Source organism: Anabrus simplex, chromosome 1 (assembly GCF_040414725.1).
Source record: "Anabrus simplex isolate iqAnaSimp1 chromosome 1, ASM4041472v1, whole genome shotgun sequence".
NCBI classification, from domain to species: Eukaryota; Metazoa; Arthropoda; class Insecta; order Orthoptera; family Tettigoniidae; genus Anabrus; species Anabrus simplex.
The window spans coordinates 945,866,877-945,876,749 of NC_090265.1; the positions used below are offsets into that span (position 1 = coordinate 945,866,877).

The 9,873-nt window shown below is 41.6% G+C and overlaps 1 protein-coding gene across 1 annotated transcript; it reads right to left on the reverse strand.

Annotated features, from left to right (window-relative positions):
• Positions 1-7,329: 7,329 nt before the first annotated feature.
• On the reverse strand, positions 7,330-9,590 carry LOC136857780 (probable chitinase 10). The gene is made up of 2 exons (XM_067136686.2): positions 9,492-9,590; positions 7,330-8,133 (listed from the first exon to the last, which is right to left on the reverse strand). The coding sequence occupies exons 1-2, from the start codon at positions 9,529-9,531 to the stop codon at positions 7,421-7,423; spliced, it is 753 nt and encodes a 250-aa protein (XP_066992787.2). The 5' UTR covers positions 9,532-9,590; the 3' UTR covers positions 7,330-7,420.
• Between the last annotated feature and the right edge of the window lie 283 nt (positions 9,591-9,873).

The following is a 9,873-nucleotide window of genomic DNA, read 5'->3' on the forward strand; positions in this document are numbered from 1 at the left end:
TGCTTTCCATTCGTTAGGTACGAATATAACGACAGGCCTATATGCTATCGTTCTCAGAACTCAAAGAACGCTACCAGATAAATATAGAGTATCTGCATTACAAACCAAATGGCTTCTAATTTCAAAGTGTACGAATTCCGAATTATCCGCAAATGGACCGACTGACTACTCCCAGTTCAAACCTCGCAGGCGGCGGAATAAAGAATCTCAGCAGTCATTTCGTGACATACTGCTACCCTGCTGACACCAGGCTGAATTTTTCCGGCCGATATACGATACCTACCTCATACATCTGTCGTGCATGCTAATATTTTTCGGCTAAATACGTTTACTTTACAAGAAAAGGAATAGGAAATCTTAATTTCTGTATAGAATATATGTACACTATTTCTCCCGTCTGGTTCAGGTCTAACCCAGCGCTTCATAAGATTCGTGATGCCTATCTCGTAGAAAGTGGCATCTTGTTGCCGAAGCCAAGTCCTTACTTCGTATTACACATCTTCATTTAAGTGAAGTTCTCACCCTCCAATCAGAGGTACAAAGAAATATTGGATGTCCGAGGCCGACCTTTGCGTTCTGCATCATTGACCCCTTCTCTTCGCTACATTGTTGCGATTCATTGTCGTTTCGGCACACATAGCAACATGTCCTCGATGGATTTCACACCTTTCACCCACAGAATCGGATAAAAGAGCGTACATCCTCACGTATCCAGTTCTGCATGCGACCGCCATTTTTAAATGCTTCTGTACTTTCAACAACGTTGCATAGTCTGTTATGTGGTTTGCCAACCACAAAGATAATCCCACCCATACACTGTATATAGTTGCAATACAGGAGCTGTAAAAGGGGGAGATGATGTAGGAGTAAGCACTAGATCTATCAATATTCCAAACCACCGCTCGTTTCTGGCGTTCTTCTGTCAACGGATACTGGTTTATAACGTGCAGTTCTCATCCACTGCCGCCAGTAGGTCATATATCACTGCTGAGTTTTACTTGAGGTGCTCTCGGCCCAAAAGATGATTGGATAGTCAACAGTTCTACCACTACCTGCCATCGGTAGCCTACGTGTCACTGAGGAGGCGTATTAAGGAAATGAAGAGTGAGTTGATATCTCATTGCTTACCTTACCGAACCATATGGTGCTATTGCGTATCAGTCAGCACGTCCACTGAAATATGAACACTAACTGACCTTCGGAACGGCATTTTTATTCGTCATACTGGCTGAGTGAGGACTGACGTTAGTAGTAATACTGATATCTCAATCAAAGCCAAGGATGAGACTGAGACAAGGGAATGGAAATAGCAAACTTCATGTATCCCACATCAGGAGACACACTACATCTCACCGGAGATGAACCTATGCAGTTCTGCGAAGTACTGAGTTCATTCTGATTGCGTGGATGAACGTATGATGTTATAATCTTCGGGTCATACAGCTCTGAGTTCTTTTCCCAACCAAGTAGTGACATTTTAATTGCGTTGGGTCATTTCCTGTGGCTTGGCATTTCTTCTGTACCTAGCATACCTGCAAATCGCACACCACATTACCCTCCATTATAGTGCACTTCCCTCTCCAAACACAGCTTATCTTCTTCGGAATGTGTGTTTTGTAAGGGCTGGAACAGGCTGTAAAAACGTACGTTTTATCCTATCATCATGGTGATACAATTTCCATGAACATGAATGTAATTACGAAGTCATAACTGCCAACACAGAGCCGGAGTAGTAAGCACATGTCAAAATTCGAAACGAGAATAATCACAAGAATCTGAAGAGTGTGTGAAAGAAAATCATAAATACTTTAACGTTTTAGATTATCAGAATACTTTTTTTTGCTAGGGGCTTTACGTCGCACCGACAAAGACAGGATTTATGGCAACGATGGGATAGGATAGCGATATACCGAGGGGTCAAGATAATTGTAGACATTCCTTGATAGTCAATATTAATGAAACAAAATGACATACTTTTACAATTCTTGCAAGTGGGGAAAGGCAGTTTTATGTGTTCAAAGTGACCCCCATTAGCAGCCAAACAACTTCTATGCCGCTGAACTGCTGACCGAACTACGGCTGTGAGTGTTGCCGGTGTGATAGCCGCACAGGACGCCCCGATGCTTCCTCGTAGCTCGTTCAGTGTAGCTGACTTCTGTCGATAAACATTTTTCAGGAACCCCCATAGGTAGAAGTCAAGAGGTGTAAGGTTTGGAGATCGTGGTACGTACTCAACAGCTCCTCTTCGACCTCCCATCGTCCAGGTAGATTTTCATCCAAGTAGGCTCTGACATCTCTGTGATAGTGAGTCGGAGCGCCATCTTGCTGCAGGTAAAATCTTTCATTTCCAGACACCTCTCGGATGGCAAGTAAAATCGATATATTGCAGCATATGAATATATATCTTCAAAGAAGAATGGGCCAACCAAACCGCGAGATGACAGACCACACCACACATTAACACCAGGTAGATTAACGTGTCCAGGTGAACATGAGAATTTTCAGGAGCGCAGTACACGCAGTTGTTGCGTATTACAGTACTGATCACTTTGAATTGCGGCTCTTCAGACCAGATAACCATCCCTGCACACCGTTCAACCTCGCGAAGCATGCCTTCCAACCACTCTCAGTACTCCATCCTTCGATCCGGGTCGTCCTTATCCATAGCGTGCAGCGATCTTGGGATGTACTTTTCCACTTTGCAGCCTTCAGAATTCGTCGTACGTTTGATCGTCTTACTCCACCTTCACTTGCACCCTGATTCACAGATTTTGAGGTGACCTAGTAAAATGTTGCAACACAGTAGCGCTGGAAGTCGGACTTGCTGATGGTTTTGGTTCACCAGTCCTTTTCTTATAAACATCCTGAACAGTATCGTCGGCTTCTAATTTATCCCGAATACGATAAATTGCTGCACGTGTTCCGTACACATTACGTCATTGCCGTTGTACCTCCATCATGTTTTCGTGCTTCCAGTAAGAGTTAAATACGGCATTACGTTGCTCAAACGACAATCTTACTATAGTCCGCGCACCTTTTATCGATATTTCTTTGTACGGGGTGTGAAGGAAAGGGGGAGCTCTCACGGTTCCGGTTATACTGCCAACTGAATGAAAATTAAATCTGAATTGAATCGATAATATGATCGATCGATATGAATTTTCTAAACCTTTATTATCTTAAGCCAACAATTGTGTCATACACACTTTATATAACATTATATAACATTTCTCGATGCGAATCTTGTTCCCAGCATGAATTCTATAGTTTGGCTTTGCTGTGTAAACAACAACAGTACTACTACGCAAAGTGTACGGCAGATGTCACACAGTGATGCATAAGCGATTCATAGTTTGTGTTTCAAAGGTTGCCAATACGAATCTCGAAGATACCCGCGGCCGACCTGTTCAATACTAGGGTGTCCATGTATCGCTAAAAGGTGCGCGTACGGTACATTCATTTCTGAACTGCCATCTGCTGGAAAATGCGCCCCAACATTGTCGCGCTATTCACGTGACCTTCATCACCTGTTGAGGAAATAATGGACTACGCTGCCGCGCAAGATTTGTCACGATATGTCATTTTGTTCCAAGGATATTAACTATCAAAAAGTGTCAACATTTTTCTGGGCCCCTCTGTAAACTGACGTACTTCACGTTTCTTGAAGATAATGTTCTTCCCCCTTAGAATAAAACATGTCTGTTGATAACAGTTGAAAAGAACTTTACATACAACAAGAACTTAAAAGTACATCATATTGAATAATGTATTTTTTCCTATAGCCCGCATAAACATTACGCCTGTTTTATCGTTCCAGTCACTTGTGCTCTTTAAATGCTGTTCTACATACAAAGACGATCTATTCTGAAAACTATTCAGAACACGGGGCAGATGGCCGATACATTCAAAGATCCTAACAAAATAGTAATTTGTTTGCATAAATTTTGCCGGCCGACGGATGTATTCCTACGGACATTAGTGGTTGCCAATAAAATTCGAACGTGTTTTTTCAAGGACCTGACTTCAACATTTCACATTAGATACCTCCTCAATTGTTTCCACGAGATGGTATATATCCAAGTCAACCTCGTTCTAGACTGTCATAACTATGAAAAGACGGAAATCGAATCCAGAACCAACTGTCTACTTAGTATTCAGTTGTGCTACCTCTAGGAATGGACTATCCGTCACTCTCTCCCATATATCTAGAGATAATAATTAGAAGTCGCTCTCTCGTGGATTATGCATGACAAAAGAACAGAATGAAGACATCGCACTGCGTTAGATTAGAAAGATTGACTTCGAAGAAAGGAAGAAAGAAAGAAAGAAAGAAAGAAAGGAAGAAAGAAAGAATTAGTCACATCATAGTGGATGTGAGAAGAATCACATACCATGAATTACTGAACGTGAGGATTGGTAGAATATACGAATAGCACCTTGCAGATACTTGCGCAGAGAATATAAACTCTGTGAGGGAAAAATGAAATGGCGTATGGCTTTTAGTGCCGGGAGTGTCCGAGGACATGTTCGGCTCGCAAAATGCAGGTCTTTCGATTTGACTCCCGTACGCGACCTGCGCGTCATGGTGAGGATGAAGTGTTGATGAAGACATACACCCAGCCCCCGTGCCAGCGAAATTAACTAATGGTGGTTAAAATTTCCAAACATGGTGGGAATCGAACCCGGGACCCCTGCGTCCAAAGGCCAGCACGTTAACCATTTATCCATGGAGCTGGACTCTGAGATAGAGATTGCAGAAAACAGACCTGAAAAATACATTACAGGTATAAATTACATATAATATCCCTCATGCCTAGTAGATTTCATTGTATAGAATTCTAAAATTTCCATTTATCAGCAATTGCAGGTTTTATTCCCAGCAGTCAGTAGATTTAAGGGCACGTTAAACAATCTTGAGGATGTTGTTTGTAATTAAAAATAAGTGTAATAATGTCATGAGTTGGCGTCTCTTAAGGGGAGGGTATGCTATTCAGTGGCTTACTTTCTTTCTTTCTTTCTTTCTTTCTTTCTTTCTTTCTTTCTTTCTTTCTTTCTTTCTTTCTTTCTTTCTTTCTTTTTACTTCTGACATTTATCTCAATTTATTGGGGTTTGCACCAGATGTGGACTTGGGCCAGTTTTAAGGTCGAAGTGCATTAAGACGAACTTAAATACTCAGAAACAGAGAAAATAACGATACGGACATGAAACCGTCGACCTGATCGGGCATAAAACCCGTGGCCCTCTGAACCGAAAGCCACTATACTGACCATTCAGCAAAAGAGCCGGACATTAGCCTAAATTTAGTAAAATCAAATGTTTTTTACTCAACAAATGCAAACTCTTCTTAAACGGACGGTTGTATACTTAACGTAAATTTATTACCGTTAGTGAAATAGTACAATATTTTAAAATAAGTAGTCATTTTCTGTAACATTTATCAGCTTTCTAGTTTTTGCCGTTATGTGTTCCTATTCGTCCTCCTAAGTTTCTGTAGTTTTGGTTCATTTGCATTACTACTGCCTCCTAGAGGATGACGCCCTTTCTTTGGCAGGAAAAAGTATTGCGGTGTTTTTTTTTTTGTTTTTTGTTTTTTTGCTATTCGCTTTACGTCGCACCGACAGAGATAGGTCTTGTGGCGACGATGCGATAGCGAAGGCTTAAGAGTGGGAAGGATGCGGCACTGGCCTTATTTAAGGTACAGCCCCAGCATTTGCCTGGTGTTAAAATGGGAAACCACGGAAAACCATCTTGAGGGCTACCGACATTGGGATTTGAACCCACTGTCTCCCGGATGCAAACTCACAGCTGCCCGACCCTAACCGCACGGCTAACTCACCCTGTATATTGCGGTGATTTGAGATGAGGAGTGTGAGGGAGAGAGATCGTGATCTATTAAAGGAACTGTCCCGTCATTCAAATTAGTGAGGAAAATGGAAAACATGGGAAAACCATTCTCAGGACAGCCGTCGGCGGGACCAGTCCACTGACCTCCGAAATGCAGAGCTGTGGACCCGAATCCACCGTTAAGCGGACGTTTCTCTGTTCGGTGTTTTCCATTACTTATAATGAAGTATGCTGCATTTCAATAGTGGCAAATGCGATGTCTCATTCAAATTAAACTTGTTTTACTGCAAAGCAGTAACTGCGTCTATGTCACTCAACAAACAATCGATCTCCTGAAGTATACTGCACAGAGTGTAACAACAAACTACCTGATATGTAGAAGCATATGTTATAAGGACATGGATCTGGAAATGCTTTATTTCCATGTTAGAAGTCACTGAGTAAAACTATTACATAGTACATTGCCGGATCAAGTTTAGGGATAGCATGCCAGCCTCTTACCTGGAAACCCCCGGGTTCGATTCCCGACCAGGTCAGAGATTTCATACCTGGATTGGTTCAAGGTCCACTCAGCTTACGTGAGTACAATTGAGAATCTATATCTCCCATGAATAACGGGCAATGTAGAGTTGTAGAAACTTAGTTCTAATATGAGAATAAAGCGTTGCTGTACCCTTGTCCATGCAACATATATTCTTCTTGTAGGTGTGAAGAACGAGTCCTGAAATGTTGGCCTATATTATTGTTACACCCTGTATCAGACAACACCTCTGCTTGTGTAGGTCATGGTGACTCTGTAGAAGCTAATTCCGTTATAAGGCTACCCTGTGCACATGTTGTTGAGACTAATCCTTCCTGCTGCTTATACTACCCCACAAACGCTCACGCAACATTTTTACTGGAGTTGAGCGGAGAGCGCCTCTCGCTTTTCCCTTAGATTGATACAGGTTAACTGTGGACCGATTTGTCCCGTTCATTTTAACTTTTCACTATTCCATTATCAATCAATCAATCAATCAATCAATCAATCAATCAATCAATCAATCAATCAATCACTACTGATCTGCAATTATGGCAGTCGCCCAGGTGGCACGTTACCTATCTATTGTTTTCCTAGCCTTTTCTTAAATGATCGCAAAGAAATTGCAAATTTATTGAACATCTCCCTTCGTGAGTTATTCCAATCATTAAATCCCCTGCCTACAAACTATTTCACGGAAGCGTCTTACTTACAAACTGGAATACAGAAAGTTAGAATAATGTTTTTTTTTCATTTTCTTTTACTGCTTGCCTCACGTTATTCTGTCACACCTGGGCCTATCCCACTGCAGTACCTCTCGATGCAAGCTGGCAGCTACGTGATACAAGACACGCAGCCACTTGATCAGTGAATAAGGTTTACATTTTATAACATTTCGTGTGGGAAACTACTATTTAAATAAAACACATGTGCATTCAAATCTATTATTTATTACAAGTTATTCTACAAGATGTTTCAAATTTAATAACAAAACAAAACTCTTCAGCAAACATATCTATGATAACGTGGATAATTCGTAAATGTGTTGTAAGAAATTATTTTGAAGGCCAATCGCAGTCTTGAATGGACGGGTTGAACTCGAGTTTGTCTGGACACTGGAACAAAGTGGCTTTCTTCGTGTTCAGATCACACTTGTAGAACTTGGTCTTGTCACTAGGATGTGGTAGGTGCCACCTGTGGGCCATGGCTCCCTTACAGATATCTCCTTCTCCTGAATCTCCCGAGCTATCTCCAGAGCTATCTCCAGAATCTCCACAATCTCCAGACTCGCTGGACGAAGAGGAAGATTCACATTCCTTGGGAGGTTTCGGTGGTGCGGATTTCTTAGCGATTATGGTGGACCTCTTGGTGAGCTTGGTTGGCTCCTTCTTGGTTGCTGTGAGGGGTGGAGTTGATGGTCTTGGTTTAGGAGTATTAGGAGACTCCTTACTCTCAGAAGAAGAGGACGAGTCGTCTCCATTACCATCTCCTGAATCACCTCCAGAACCGTCCCCAGACCCTCCTGATCCTCCAGCATTACATCCTGCTCTGTTCGGCCAGTCACACACCTGCAGTTTAGGGTTGAAGTGCAGCCCAGAGGGACAGCTCTCCTGTTTGGGCGTGGCGTGGTCACAGCGCCAGTACTTGGTACAGTCCTTGTTGTCCGGCAGGTGTTCGGTGCGTTCCTCAGGGTCCGGGTCGGGACATGATCCCACGGGGCTGGAGCAGGCGTAGGCGAACGTCACCAGGACGACGGCGAGAAATAGAACTGTTGGCAGAAACACGTACCTGTGATTTATTCGTTATACAGCAATTTAAACATATGCAGATAATTTAACATGTGAGGATGTGTTCATCATCGTCCAGTTTTACGTATCATCCAACCTGCTCGGCCTAGCATTTTATTATATTTATGACTGTTCAATAAAATACCGAACGACGTACTTTACCTCATATTTGTAATTAAATTAAAATTTAACTCTTCTTTATTTTGTTTAGCCGTTTTTATTTTCAACAGTATAGTCTGGTTTTAAAACGAAGTATGATGAGTTCACTTCATGCATACTTTTATTTATTATTATTATTATTATTATTATTATTATTATTATTATTATTATTATTATTATTATTATTATTATTATTATTATCATTATTCGTCCGCCTCTTTGGTGTAGTGTTTACCGTGATTACCTGCTACCCCCAGAGGCCAGGGTTCGATACCCGGCTCTGCCACAAAGTTTGAAAAGAGATGCGAGGGCTAGAAAAGGGTCCACTCAGCTTTGGTTGGACAACGGAGTAGAGGTTTGTTCGAGTCCCACTTCAGCCATCCTCATCCGCTTCCTTCCCTCTTCCTTGTCTGTCCCTTTCAAACTTTCCATCCCTCCACAGGACCCCTGTTCAGCACAGCAGGTAAGGTCGCCAGGGCGCTTTACTGGTCCTAGTTGTATCCCCAACCGACGCTCCAGGACACTGCCCTTGAGGCGGAAGAGGTGGGATCTCTCGCTAAGTCCGAGGGAAATACCAACCCTTGAAGGTAAACGGATTAAGATGGAAAGAAAGAAAGAAAGAAAGAAAGAAAGAAAGAAAGAAAGAAAGAAAGAAAGAAAGAAAAAATTATTAGTAGGAGTAGTAGTAGTAGTAGTAGTAGTAGTAGTAGTAGTAACCATAGCTCGAAGAGACGTAGGAAATATCTGGTGAAATGTAAATGTTTGTGTTATTTGTTCATGTCATCCAGTAGCTCTTTAAGTTATTTCTATTCTCGTTCGTGCAGTAGTTGAGACGTTTATAAATCTATTACAATAATGTAATATATATATATACGGACAAGCGAATCACTAAGTACTGCTTCCATTTAAGATACTTTCAGAAAGCAACTAGAATCAAGAGAAACATATAAACCTAATGCAGATCTTTGCAGTATACTAGTCTGGGATATTCGCAACCGTAACGCATTCTGTACAGTGGAACTGGTGCCGCACGTACTCCACCTAACCTGTTGTTATTTAAATGTGATCGTGTCGACTTTAATAAATGAACATAAGTGAACGTTCCGATACAAACACACATTAAAATATTAAATGTCATCATTGTGCACAGTCTAAAGAAAGCCTCTTTTTAATGTATTACCTTTCATTGCTGCGGTGCCCTCAGGTAATCTGATGAACATACCCACTGCCGCGTGTTATATATATAGTACGTTTTCGTACTTTCTATCTTAATACTGAGTTATCGGAACTGTCGTCCATAGTATCGCTAATCCTTATAAGCTTATACTTTCAACATGGAGAAGCCATTCATCACTTCGAGCACTGACAGGTTCGTTGACTGATTTACTGTTTATTAGAGTGACAGCTTAATTCGCAATAACCCTAATTGAGTTTAGATTTTTCTCCCAGTTCCTCCAATAGAAACTCCACTAAGAGCCACAATGTATTGACCTTAGTGGTTTCCTTTTGTTCTGATATTCTACACTTCTATTAATAACCTTGCCGCATTCGGGTGATAGTGG